This window comes from Hypomesus nipponensis, chromosome 9 (genome assembly GCF_054491055.1).
Source record: "Hypomesus nipponensis isolate SF chromosome 9, ASM5449105v1, whole genome shotgun sequence".
Lineage (NCBI taxonomy): Eukaryota > Metazoa > Chordata > Actinopteri > Osmeriformes > Osmeridae > Hypomesus > Hypomesus nipponensis.
Window position 1 is genome coordinate 460,807 of NC_140369.1, and position 14,408 is coordinate 475,214.

The 14,408-nt window shown below is 46.8% G+C and overlaps 1 protein-coding gene across 3 annotated transcripts; it reads left to right on the plus strand.

Annotated features, from left to right (window-relative positions):
• The first annotated feature begins 7,300 nt into the window (after positions 1-7,300).
• On the plus strand, positions 7,301-13,936 carry pusl1 (pseudouridine synthase like 1). Of its 3 annotated transcripts, XM_084705922.1 has the most exons (9): positions 7,301-7,716; positions 7,839-7,976; positions 8,106-8,163; positions 9,723-9,910; positions 10,940-11,089; positions 11,946-12,116; positions 12,962-13,016; positions 13,228-13,447; positions 13,749-13,936. In XM_084705922.1, exons 2-8 carry the CDS (start codon positions 7,915-7,917, stop codon positions 13,441-13,443), a joined length of 900 nt encoding a protein of 299 aa, XP_084562048.1. In that variant the 5' UTR covers positions 7,301-7,716; positions 7,839-7,914; the 3' UTR covers positions 13,444-13,447; positions 13,749-13,936. The 3 variants fall into 3 exon arrangements, with proteins under 3 accessions (XP_084562048.1, XP_084562047.1, XP_084562049.1); XM_084705921.1 differs by having other exon boundaries at positions 7,301-7,976; XM_084705923.1 differs by having other exon boundaries at positions 7,309-7,976; positions 13,228-13,390.
• The last annotated feature ends 472 nt before the right edge of the window (positions 13,937-14,408 follow it).

The window sequence follows — 14,408 nt, forward strand, 5'->3', positions numbered from 1 at the left end:
ATAAGACAAGCACTGTGTGTCGGCGTTGTTCAGCAGTTGTGGGGTATGAGAGTGGAAATACATCTAACATGCTAACGCATATAACACATCTGGGTTGTGCTAAATTACTAAAATATCCAACACCATCACCCAGGTGTGCCAATCATTGGAACGAGACAAAAAAACCTGTCCAACTTCTCTTCCCTACAGTGCTTAACCAGCCATTAGATACACTTATAAATAGGGCAAAAAAAAATCACTGAACCAATCTGAATTTACATGTCATCTTCAATGTGCCGTATTCACTCACAGAAGAACCTGGTTTGTTTTGCTTTTCCCTCCGTGGTACCGAACTTGTACCGAACCGTGATGTCTCAACCGCGGTATGAACCGAACCGTGATGTCTGAACTGGTATGAACCGAACCGTGACTTCAGTGTACCGTTCCACCCCTAGTATTGTGCTTTGTTTGCTGTTACTTGAAGGATATTTCAGAATAATCTCAGTCTGTCCTCGATCTTTCTGTCTCCAGCAAAGCCGTGCCCAGCTCCATCTGCCTCAGTCGTGGAGACTTGGGTCTCTGAGGAGACCATCCTCCTCTCTGCTCGCTGGGGGTGAAGGACAAGACAGGGAGGCCAAACAAGAGCTTCAGAATAGAGGAGGCTATTAACTAGTCATGTAGTCAATATACAATGACACTAGCTTGTATCATCACGAACAGCACAGACAACACCCAAACACATGAATGGGAGCACACACAAAAGGATGAATATACACAATCTCACATACCCAACCACACACAATCTCACATACCCAACCACACACAATCTCACATACCCAACCACACACAATCTCACATACCCAACCACACACAATCTCGCATACCCAACCACACACAATCTCGCATACCCAACCACACACAATCTCGCATACCCAACCACACACAATCTCGCATACCCAACCACACACAATCTCGCATACCCAACCACACACAATCTCGCATACCCAACCACACACAATCTCACATACCCAACCACACACAATCTCACATACCCAACCACACACAATCTCACATACCCAACCACACACAATCTCGCATACCCAACCACACACAATCTCGCATACCCAACCACACACAATCTCGCATACCCAACCACACACAATCTCGCATACCCAACCACACACAATCTCGCATACCCAACCACACACAATCTCGCATACCCAACCACACACAATCTCGCATACCCAACCACACACAATCTCACATACCCAACCACACACAATCTCACATACCCAACCACACACAATCTCACATACCCAACCACACACAATCTCACATACCCAACCACACACAATCTCACATACCCAACCACACACAATCTCACATACCCAACCACACACAATCTCACATACCCAACCACACACAATCTCACATACCCAACCACACACAATCTCACATACCCAACCACACACAATCTCACATACCCAACCACACACAATCTCACATACCCAACCACACACAATCTCACATACCCAACCACACACAATCTCACATACCCAACCACACACAATCTCACATACCCAACCACACACAATCTCACATACCCAACCACACACAATCTCACATACCCAACCACACACAATCTCACATACCCAACCACACACAATCTCACATACCCAACCACACACAATCTCACATACCCAACCACACACAATCTCACATACCCAACCACACACAATCTCACATACCCAACCACACACAATCTCACATACCCAACCACACACAATCTCACATACCCAACCACACACAATCTCACATACCCAACCACACACAATCTCACATACCCAACCACACACAATCTCACATACCCAACCACACACAATCTCACATACCCAACCACACACAATCTCACATACCCAACCACACACAATCTCACATACCCAACCACACACAATCTCACATACCCAACCACACACAATCTCACATACCCAACCACACACAATCTCACATACCCAACCACACACAATCTCACATACCCAACCACACACAATCTCACATACCCAACCACACATTGGGACAACACAAATTCTGATATTAGTATTGGGAAGTGGAGTCCTCTTGGTTAGTGGTCTATTTTTACATGTATGTTGCTTGTATTTATGGTACAGTGTATGTTTGTAAATTAACAAATGCTAATTATATATTTTGTGATGTATTTGCACAGTTCGAAAAGAACCGGAGTTGTATGTTTCCTGGAGGGAGTGATACTCGTGAAGGAAGGAAATCCCAAAGACTATCAAATGGAAATGAGACATGTCTACAGATGATCCAGTAAACCCGCTCTTCTCAAGCATCATGGTATGGACCACTCAAGGCCCTGGGATTATACCCTGTTGTAAATGACAGTATTCCATTAACAACTCAAACCAGCCTCACCTCCTGAGAAACATGTCAACATTCAAGACTAGATCTGTTTCAAGGCTCATTATTGGCTTGTAATATCTTAGGTAAACAGCACAGCATCTCCCTCATAGACTGATCTACAGACACGCGCCACAACAGACACACGCCACCACAGACACACGCCACCACAACAGCAGAAGAGACATCAGTTCATCCTCCTCCCCTTCGACGGAGACCCAACCTTGTGATGAAAACCTGGTTCACCTCGTATTCCCTCCCCCGGCACCAAAAACTCCACATCTCCTATCACCCAGAATGCCTTTGAAGTTGTGGAATGGTGCTCTTATGCTTCCGACATGAAAGATTTCTCCCCTGGTGCTCATGGCAGGAGACATTCGTCACGGCAGCAATATGCCCCCCCAACGGAAGACAAATATTGTTGCAAATTGGAAGGGCTGGACAGCCGGTTTTTGTGACACTATGAACAGCAAAGGTTCAGATGGTTAACAGTTGGTATAAAGGCTGCTGATTAAATCATGTAACAACACATGCTCAACCTGAGGGAAAGAAAAAGAAAGAGCGAAGGAGAAAAATCCAAACGGTTGCCATAGCAGCTCAAGCAACAGGTCACCAGGGCGACGTCAGCATTGATACCTGCCAGCGATGAAGAAAGAGATTGGGCCACCCTGCTGCATAGTTGCCAGGTGAACCAGCCGTTCTATCTACCAGACAGGCCATGAGGTCCTCGAAACTGGTATGGAACAGAGACAAACAAGCTCTGGGACGTCAGTGTGTAAAAACCAGGGCATCAATCTGGAACCAACAGACGCTGGGCCTTGTTAAAAAAATGACGTGACTCAGAACACAACAATCACTGAAGAACAGAATGAGACATGCAGCAAGAAGAGATGAACATCCCTTTCTGTTCTTAATATTTATGGTTATGAGGAGAACTCGACAGGAGAGAGGAAATAAATACTATCGTCTTTCTGGCTCAGATCACCCTGAACCATGCATGCATCCCCTGCCTCACTCCCATGTGGAGTTGGTTAGCAAGACTGTGTCTAAGACAGAGGTTCCATAGAAAGGTCACCACCTCATATCTCCTTCTCGAAGAAGTAAGAAGTGGTTCTTTTTCAGTAACAATCAGAAACAAAACAGATACACTATCATACCAAGTACATCGTCAAAGGAATAAAAACCAGGGTTGTCCTTTTTAAAGAATAAAAGAGTAAAAACGACCAGATTTGACACAGCAGAATCAGGCCAGACGTGAACCTGGAACAGAAGCCACCAGAGCAGATCAGCCGAGTCTGTCCTCACATGGAGAGCGTGGGTGAACTAGAATTGAAACCTGCACCTTCAACCTTCCAAAGACAACTCCTTCATAGCATCGCTCTTTTGGTTAGTGTGTCATGTTTTCATGGATTAGATAAGACCCATGTCCGTTTGTGTTGCAGCTTAACTCTGACTCCATTTGCTTCCTACTCAGAGACAGCACTGCTGTTTAAACATGCATCAGGCTGGAGGACTGGGCCGGAAGCTTGTGTTGGATCCACTGACCTGCAAATATGCCAACAGGAAAATGAGAATTATCTGAGCCAATCAACATCCCTATCCTGAGAATGAGAGCAGGTCACCTGACTAACCCTAAACATGATTTACAACCAACCCTGCTGGAGAGCAGGTCACCTGAGCTGCACACCTCACACAGCTCTGGTGTACAACCTGCCAACACGGCGTCATCTCCTCACCGCCCATGAGGGGCGAGTGAAACTTAATGACAGAGAGGTGGAACTCCAGACAGCGTTGTGTGTTGACACAGAGTCCAGTTCAGCTGGACAGTGGAGCAGCTCTGGACAGGAGGGGTTTAGGGTGTGGCAGCTGCAGGTGGCAGGACAACAGAGGGACTCATAGGGGAGAGAGAGACAGAGGAGTGTCAGTGTGTCTCAACAAGGAAACCAGAAAGAAAAAGAAGTGTGTGTGGCACAGGCAGGTCTGGGCCTGCAGAGAGAGGGGGTGTGCTGTTAGAGACACTTGTTTTACCATCCTAGTGAGGACAAATTCACTCCAGTTCCAAATCTTATTTCCCTGACCCCTAACCCCAACCCTTAATGTAATTCTAACCATAACACCCCCCAAAAGGTACATTCTTTTATAGTTGACCAAAAAAGACCACACACACTCACTCTCTCTCCCTCAACAGCATTGCACAACAGCCACACCAGACAGCAGCCTGCCGTCTTCTAGAACTCTCCCTCCGGTTGGAGGAACACAAACCAGATCTCACTACGTAAGGAAAATGTCCACTTGCTCCACACAGACCGTAGCTCTGTCATACATGCGAGTGTGGATCCCCTCCAGACTGAGATTCCTATCAAAGTTTGGGGGTTTTAAGTTGTTTTTCCTCATCTGCTACTTCCATTATAGTGTCGAGCCTTATGAAACAATCTAGCTCTTATCCCCTGTTTTAATATGAATGTCCTGAGAGAGGCTGAGGCTGAGAGGCTGAGGCAGAGAGGCTGAGAGGCTGAGGCAGAGAGGCTGAGAGGCTGAGGCAGAGAGGCTGAGAGGCTGAGGCTGAGAGGCTTAGGCAGAGAGGCAGAGAGGCTGAGGCAGAGAGGCTGAGGCAGAGAGGCTGAGGCAGAGGGGCTGAGGCAGAGGGGCTGAGGCAGAGGGGCTGAGGCAGAGAGGCTGAGGCAGAGGGGCTGAGGCTGAGAGGCTGAGGCAGAGGGGCTGAGGCAGAGGGGCTGAGGCAGAGGGGCTGAGGCAGAGGGGCTGAGGCAGAGAGGCTGAGGCTGAGAGGCTGAGGCAGAGAGGCTGAGGCAGAGGGGCTGAGGCAGAGGGGCTGAGGCAGAGAGGCTGAGGCAGAGGGGCTGAGGCTGAGAGGCTGAGGCAGAGAGGCTGAGGCAGAGGGGCTGAGGCTGAGAGGCTGAGGCAGAGAGGCTGAGGCAGAGAGGCTGCCGTAGGGACGCAGGGAAGAAGGACAGAAACAGAGAGTTTCCCAGGAGGAGAGAAGAGAGTGAATTCTCCAGTGTTTCAGATTACAGATATTTTTGGAGGGTTAGGATTAGAGAGCTGTTTGGAAGGTTAGAATCTGTTTGGAAGGTTAGAGATCTGTTTGGAAGGTAAGAGATATAGAGTAAGTAGCGAAGAGTTGTCAGCCTTGATCTCTGGTGTTACTGGGTAATTTCTATAAGTGACTGCATCCCTGATAACTCTACTATTATCATAATACCCAACAATACTTTCTCAAAAGCTCATTATCACAAAATGTTTCTAAAATGTTTATGTTCCAAGGCAGATTGCCAGCAACAGACATTTTAGGATTGTTTGAGTTTGTTCTTGAGTGCGTGTGTGAGAGTGGGAGTGTTTGTGTCAGAGTGTGTGTGTGTAGGATTGAGAGAGATGATACATAAATAACATGAAAATGTGAGAAAATTAATGAACGACAAAAACGACAAAACCAGAATATTTCAGTACTATAGTGTGCTCATAACTCCAAATAAGAACATTATACTTCAACACAGACAGGAACTAACAAAATATACCTCAGTAGATCTCAAATCAACAACACCAGATTATATAACCATAGTAACCAGGCAATGTATGACCTAGATCTTAGATGACCTTCGTTTATCAAGCTCCCCTGGTCATACCCCTGAAGGATGTTTGGTGCATGTTAGACGCTACCCTCCAGGGGCCAGAGAACTGGCCCTCTGCCCAGAATATTAGGCCCTTCCCTGAAGACAGAATCCACAACCTCCCTGCCACGGCTCTGGTGGTTTGACAAGGGCATCTCCAGATTGGCAGCCACTTGTCTTTGCACTGTCGTGTCCCTACAGTGTAGTAAGTGAACCGAGGGACTGCATCTAACATGCATCGCTTTCAGAAATTGTAATACGTCAGGAGACATGCAAATAGACACGGGGACAGCATCCCCCTTCAGAGCGCTGACTATCCCAGGGAAGCCCTCAGCTACAATAGTTTCATGTTTGTGAATGAAGAAACTGAATTAGTTTCTACAGTCTCAGAGAGAGAGGGAGAGAGAGGGAGAGAGAGAGAGAGAGAGAGAGAGAGAGAGAGAGAGAGAGAGAGAGAGAGAGAGAGAGAGAGAGAGGGAGGGAGGACCCCATTGATGCGTATGTCTGATTGTTGCCTCTAGAAAAGAAAATCTTCGAATTCAACATGCTGTATTATGAATACATTTTCAGGATGTTTATAAGAAATTATTTTCCCACATCATCTCTGTGTACGATAGCAATCTCCTTTCTACCCGTCACCTTATAAAGAGTAATTAATTCAACTGGTTCTGGGGGGGGGTTGTGCAGGCGGTTACAAACAAGGTGACAGACAGCAATCCTCAAATTAAAGGGCACGAGTAAAAATCTTTCAACGATTGCTTTCTTTCATCAAAGCAATGTAAACATGTATCGATAATAAGTCAACGTGATTTATTGGAAACCATTGTCAATATGTCCGCATTGCCGTCCATCAGTGAACGACAATATTGTAATAGCGTTATTGCACGAAAGAATCGACTAAATATATTCTGACCCTGGAATGATATTACTCGTTCCAGAATTGGGCACAGCTGTACTCGACATAAGTATTCTTACCTGAATCGAGGTGAATCTTTAATACATTCCTCAAAATCCACCGTCATTTTTGCGTTTATTGTATGTTTTTTTGGTACTATTCCTTCAATCTGTAAATTACATTGCCCGGCGCTTCTTTCGCGTGAAATATAGATACAGTGTCTGTTATTCCCTGTCGCGCGGCAGCTTCTTGCCCGGTATCGTTGACACTGTGTCACCGTATTCACTCTCTCACTGCATGTCAAATGACCAGTCAAACGAGCACTGCCACCGCCGGAGAACGACTGGGGGGCGTGGTTGCACAAGTGAGACGACACACCCCTCTGCCAATCCACATGACGACATCATAGAGGGACGAACTTCTTTGACGGATAAAGAACCAAAGCGTAAAACACACTTAAAATCCGTGTTTTTCCCTAAATGCTTCACATTTCTGTTGACATAATATTTGTCCAAAATGTTTTGGGTAAATTACCTTTTTATGTAATTGGTAGGCTATTTTATGATTTTTAATAATGTGTTGAACGCGATCAGCCCTGCAAAGGCCACATGCTCAGGGCTCTCAAGTTGGATATAAATGTTATCTTGAGATTGCCATACCTGTTAACGTTTTAGTACTAAAATTCGGGAGACGGGTTGGTCGATGTTTCTGATAGGGGCCATTTAACTCTGTTTAACTCGAGAGCTCTCAACTCGGCAGAAAACTTCCCTCAGTAGCCTATGCCTGCGGCTCAGCGTGAGAAGTTATAGCCTACCTTACTTCTCAGCATGATAAATACATCTGACTGTCTCACTCTGTTTCTATAGCAATTCATGCATTTCATGTTTTCAACTATGTCATGTCACGCACATGATTAGACTGCTGTGAAAGTTCATACCGGAAAGACTAGGCTGGGTTACAGGAAGACTGAGATCTATACATGAAACTTCAGTAATGATGAACACAGGTAGCACACGCTATCTTATCTTTTTTCAATACATTGGAACTAAATACTGGTAAGAAGAACATTGTCATAACTGTTCAATGTATATATATCTTCAGTCTATATATGTATATATACGTCTATACGTATGTAGTTCTCATGTATGTAGTTGTCACCATGATGTCTTGTACTGTGTTCCCAGTGGAGTGGTCAGGTCACCTGCACACCATCAGATGTTCGGGGTCCAGAACCATCTGGAGGTGAGTCAGCCGGGAGGCGAGGCAACAGGTAGGCGAGGCAGCCAGGTGTTGATGCACCAACACCAACACCAGCAGACCCTTTTAACAAGCCTACTGATGTATTAGCTTATGTGTAGAGGCCTCATCAGGAGAGAGGCAGGGCCTCATCAGAAGAGAGAGAGGCAGGGCCTCATCAGGAGAGAGGCAGGGCCACATCAGGAGAGAGGCAGGGCCACATCAGGAGAGAGGCAGGGCCACATCAAGAGAGAGAGGCAGGGCCTCATCAGGAGAGAGGCAGGGCCTCATCAGGAGAGAGAGAGGCAGGGCCTCATCAGGAGAGAGAGAGGCAGGGCCTCATCAGGAGAGAGAGGCAGGGCCTCATCAGGAGAGAGAGGCAGGGCCTCATCAGGAGAGAGAGAGGCAGGGCCTCATCAGGAGAGAGAGGCAGGGCCTCATCAGGAGAGAGAGAGGCAGGGCCTCATCAGGAGAGAGAGGCAGAGCCTCATGAGGAGAGAGAGGCAGGGCCTCATCAGGAGAGAGGGGCAGGGCCTCATCAGGAGAGAGGGGCAGGGCCTCATCAGGAGAGAGAGGCAGGGCCTCATCAGGAGAGAAGGGCAGGGCCTCATCAGGAGAGAGGGGCAGGGCCTCATCAGGAGAGAGAGAGGCAGGGCCTCATCAGGAGAGAGACGCAGGGCCTCATCAGGAGAGAGAGGCAGGGCCTCATGAGGAGAGAGAGGCAGGGCCTCATCAGAAGAGAGAGGCAGGGCCTCATCAGGAGAGAGAGGCAGGGCCTCATCAGGAGAGAGAGGCAGGGCCTCATCAGAAGAGAGGGGCAGGGCCATCAAGAGAGCATGATACATGTATTATTGTTTATTGTTTTAATATTTATTTTGATTGATTGAGCAAACGTTTGCTGAGATTTCAAAGACGTCAACAAATCACTTCTAGAATAGACCGTTTTACCACCAATCAAGTAGTGTAGTCCAGTAATAAAATGACAGCATGCAGAGACTGCAAATGTGTCACGTGTCACTATTGAGAAATGGCAGACATAGAAAGATTGTTCCTTTCATGCAGCATCGTCAGCATGTGCATGTCTAGACTTGAAAACGAGGTAAAGTCCAGGAAACAGACTCCACTCAGGTTGTGAGAACGTTTGGGTGTTGTCTCTTCCAAACCATGTGATTTATCTTCAGGAGGAACAAGTTTGGTGTGATCCTGGTGTTATCTGTGCTTCTCTGATCTCATGACTGTAAATATCGTACGCCTCCCCCAGATGTGGACCCAGAGGGCCTCATACTGCACCCGTGACATCATCACAGCGACAGGAGCTGAGATTAGATAGTGGAAGATAAATCCTCGTTATTTTGCCTCTGCTCTAATGTTATGATTGAGATGACATGGCTGAGATCAACCCTTGTGTTATCTAATGTGTGTATTTAATCTATGGATTTAAGAAGTGACTGATTCTTTTTTTCACAGAATTGCTCACAGACAGTTTATAGGGACCACATTGATCTGTAGATCTCTCTCTATCCCTCCCTCTGTCTCCCTCTCCCTCTCTCTCTCCTCCTCTTCAGGACGCAGTGAGGAAGCTTCGTCCGCTTAGCGACGTGTCTTTGACCATCTCCAGCCGTACAGACACGGGCGTCCACGCCCTCTCTAACTCCGCCCACTTTGACCTACAACGCAGAAACAACAAGCCCCCATTCTCAGAGGATGTCCTAGTCGATGCCCTCAACTTTCACCTGAGGCAGGAGCCAATCAGGTATGGGCTTTGTTGTTATGTGAGCAGGGCCATAGAGATGTCATGGCAGTTGACTGAAGGATCTGTGACTATATGACGTTGAGGTTGACCTATGTACCGTATTTTTTGGAAATAAAGCTGCGGTTTATATACTGATTTCGAACATTCCTCTCCATTCCATTCAGACTGCATTTGGAGTCTGCTTGGTGTGTGTGTGTGTGTGTGTGTGTGTGAGTGACAAAGAGGGAGAGAGAAAAAGCGGTTGGGAACGTTTTGGATAGTGGCAGAATCCTGCTTTCTCTTTCACACACCGGGCCTGTGATAGGGACTATTACCAACTGCTGAGGGAGTGTGTGTGTCACCTGTGTGTGTCACCTGAACTCACAATACTTCAGTCAAGACACCCGAGAGAGAAATAAAAAGGACAAAAATGACTTTACACTAGCATTAAATATGAGCCATTATATCAGTTATGTTGATGTATATATATGTTGTGCTGTTCTGCCACATGTCCCTGTTGTGGGTCATGTTTTCTGAACAGGGTTAGATGTTCTTTGAACATTTCACAGTGTAGGAAGGGCTGTCTAATCACATCCTGCTTGACGGTTGATGCAAGGCCTGACTCTGCGAGGTGTCACACTCAATCTCCTCCCCAGGAAACCTAACCTACTTTCGCTATAGTCTACTGAGTACTGTATGCTGGCAATATGCACTGCACTCAAATATACCACACACACATCACATACGTGTGTGTGTGTACCTATTCTATTAACATTGAGAACAGACAGACTACAGGTCAGGAAGTCTTCAGTCTCCTAGGAAGCCGAGGGTGTTTTCTTCAAACCTGTTCTGCTCTTTGTTTCACTCACTGTACGACCGCCTCCGAGGTCAGAGCAGGCCCTCCTGCTGTGGTTGGAGCCACAGGCTCTTCAACTAAACAAGAAAAGAGTTGTTCCAAAAAGCTGTGTCAGAATCTCTCTCTAAAACATTTCTCAGGTGTTTTTTGGGGGCCGCTTGATATTCATCTGTGTTTCTGTATGTATTTGTCAGGGTCAACTGTGCCTACCGTGTGCCTGAAAGGTTCCACGCACGATACCGCGCCACTTCACGGACGTACGTGTACCGGTTGGCTGCCGGCATGACCCGGCCCTCCCAGCTGCCCCTGGCTGACCTCAGGCTGTGCTGGGGCCTATGCAACACGTGAGTTACCTTGGCAACCAACGGCCCCTTCCCTAGCTGGGTCACAGTATGTGTTTGGTGTCTTTCTACAGAACCATGAGGAGATCCATCCTCTAACTGAGTTGTAGTCACCCCCCCATGAGAGCTCACCCCCCGACACACAATAATACATGAGCCACACTGCCGTGCCTCTCTCTCCTGATGAAGCCCTGCCTCTCTCTCGCTCTCTCTCACTCTCTCTGATGATGAAGCCCTGCCTCTCTCTCGCTCTCTCTCACTCTCTCTGATGATGAAGCCCTGCCTCTCTCTCTCGCTCTCTCTCACTCTCTCTCTCTCCCGATGAAGCCCTGCCTCTCTCTCGCTCTCTCTCACTCTCTCTCTCCCGATGAAGCCCTGCCTCTCTCTCTTGCTCTCTCTCACTCTCTCTGATGATGAAGCCCTGCCTCTCTCTCGCTCTCTCTCTTCTGATGAGGCCCTGCCTCTCTCTCTTGCTCTCTCTCACTCTCTCTGTTCTGATGAGGCCCTGCCTCTCTCTCGCTCTCTCTCACTCTCTCTCTTCTGATGAGGCCCTGCCTCTCTCTCGCTCGCTCTCTCTCACTCTCTCTCTCCCGATGAAGCCCTGCCTCTCTCTCTTGCTCTCTCTCACTCTCTCTCTTCTGATGAGGCCCTGCCTCTCTCTCTCGCTCTCTCTCACTCTCTCTCTTCTGATGAGGCCCTGCCTCTCTCTCGCTCTCTCTCACTCTCTCTCTTCCGATGAGGCCCTGCCTCTCTCTCGCTCTCTCTCACTCTCTCTCTTCTGATGAGGCCCTGCCCCTCTCTCTCTCCTGATGAGGCTGTGCCTCTCTCTTTCTCTCCTGATTGTGTGTGTTTGTTTAAGGGAGCTGAACGTGGGGGCCATGCGTGAGGCTGCTTCCCTGCTGGTGGGGACCCATAACTTCAGCAGCTTCAGAGCATTGAACTCTGAGACACCCTTCAAGGACCCTGTGAAGACCCTGGACCTGGCTCTCCTGGAGCCGGGAGAGGCGTTCGCTCACAGACATTTCCACAGGTAACACACCTCCACAGGTAACAACACAACAGGAAGTCTCTATTCTCACAGAGACAAAGAGATAAGACATTGACCCTCTCGTGGGGACATTTGAGAGTACTGTATGTTTACAGAACACAACATAAATGAGTAGGAATGTAGACTGATACTTATAATAAAGTTAATATGCATGCAGGCTTTCAATCTGTTAGCTAGACTTGATTCTATGCACTTCAGGGGGGGGAAGAAAAGAAAATGTTTAAATATACCATGCAAGGTTTTTAGAACTGGCTTAAACACCCTTTCAGCTTTTACAGTAAATGTACATCCCCTCGTTTGTGTGTGTGTGTGTGAGTCTGCCTGTGGGGTGGCAGATATAATCCAGAATGCTGCAGGAGTTCAAAGTGGAGGCGCATGATGTTGACAGGATTAAAGGACCACAGGGGTGCTCCCTTGCCAAATGGCACTTTCATGATCATTTATTATTACACTTTTCTTTTAAATTATTAACCATAAGAATATGGTCAAATCCCAAACAGACATACGGTCACATGAAAACTCCATTAGCCCATGTTACTTTTTCTGGATTGTCAGACCAAACTTACATTCTCTTGAGCTACTATTCCCTTTAACCTCAAATCAGTTTGTGATTTGTTTGTCGAGCAGTAAAACAGATTGAGGATGAAAAACCGAATGTGTACCGCATACATTTTCAAACGGCCTCTCAATTTAGAATATTCCATCTAAATTTTCTAAATTCCATTGATTTTCTTGTATATATATATATATATATATATACAGTAAATATATTGATTTTCTTCACCATATCTTCCACTTTGTTTGACTTTCTGGTTGTGTCCTTTCAGAGAGATCCAGTTCTGGGAGCTTACTTTCAAGAGTAGATCCTTTCTCTACAAACAGGTGCGTCTCAAGTGGCTTTCCTTCATTTTCACAAGATACCAAAAGGCCTTCCTATTCACGAACAAGTTTACAGTAGATTTTTAGCACCTCCTGCTGGCAAATATGGAATACTGACTGGTAAACATCAATGACTGATCTGTTGTGTTTGTATTTTTGCAAGCTCCCTAACCTGCCCTCCTTATTGCCTCGCCTGTTTGCTGTTGTCCTGCAGGTGCGCAGGATGACTGGGGCTCTGGTGGCGGTCGGCCAGGGAAAGCTCTCCATCTCTCAGCTAGAGAAACTGCTGGAGGCCCAGGACTCCCTGGCCTACCCACAGAACCTGACCGCACCCCCCCAGGGCCTGTTTCTGACCCAGGTGGAGTACCAGCAACAAGGTGAGATGCTGCAGCTGAGCTCCAGGATTCTGAACGCCCCGGCAGCTTACTAGATAGGTATGTGTGCCGTGTAGGATGAGGCCTTACCGCACGGCCTGGGGTCCAGCTGAGGCCTTACCACACGGCCGGCCTGGGGTCCAGCTGAGGCCTTACCGCACGGCCGGCCTGGGGTCCAGCTGAGGCCTTACAGCACAGCCTCTCCTGTCACTTTATTTTCTTTTGGGTTAGGAAATTATTTTTAAAAAGGCATATAAGCCAGGAAATATTGCTAAAAAGACATCTTCAAAAGACAGGGAGGGATGCATACGACTGTAGCTCAGAATGTGTTGTTTGATGGAAGATTGTGTTCCTGTTTCAGATCTCCTTCCCTGCGCCAGCCCTGTGGGGTGACATCAGGACAGAGTTCACCTACTTTAGATCCCTAGGCCCATTCATGTCCGTCGTCATGTCATTTATTCTTTCAAAATATTTGTATTTATGTTTATGTAACAATATGCCAATATTCATGTATTTGTATCGAGCCGTTATAAACGTACTGAATCTCAATGAAGATCCACAAAGTTTATTTCAACACATCATTCAGTGATACATGACTGTGTCCATAAATGCAGCTCAGGTATGGAACATGACAACAACTTAGAACAGATTGTCGTCATGCTACATAACACCATAGTCCTCACAACTTGTGTTATAAGATCTGACATCTAATAATTCCTACATCAGCTTGAATATTAAACCTAAGTCTATTTACAATTAAAAACAATTTCTTTAGAATGAAGTAACTTTAGTTTCAAGTACACAAAGACAGTTTGTTCTAAGTGGAGCATATGGGACCATAGACTTTGCTGCTCGGTGTTCAATGGAAAGGTTATGTAAGGGCCAACAAAGTTCACTCAAAACTGTATGTCCAAACATCCTGGCAAAACTGCATTCAAGCCTCTTGGCTTTAACAAAGACCCAGCACAATATATAGATACATGTTGCTCAACACGATACTCTCGCTGATTACAAATTTGGC

Bases quoted from the DNA above. Each gene is read 5' to 3' on its own strand.
- pusl1 (XM_084705921.1), top strand. From the start codon at position 7,915: ATGATGAACACAGGTAGCACACGCTATCTTATCTTTTTTCAATACATT. The intron at 7,977-8,105 runs GTAAGAAGAACA...CTGTGTTCCCAG, and splicing joins TACATTGGAACTAAATACTG to TGGAGTGGTCAGGTCACCTG. The intron at 12,117-12,961 runs GTAACACACCTC...GTGTCCTTTCAG, and splicing joins GCTCACAGACATTTCCACAG to AGAGATCCAGTTCTGGGAGC.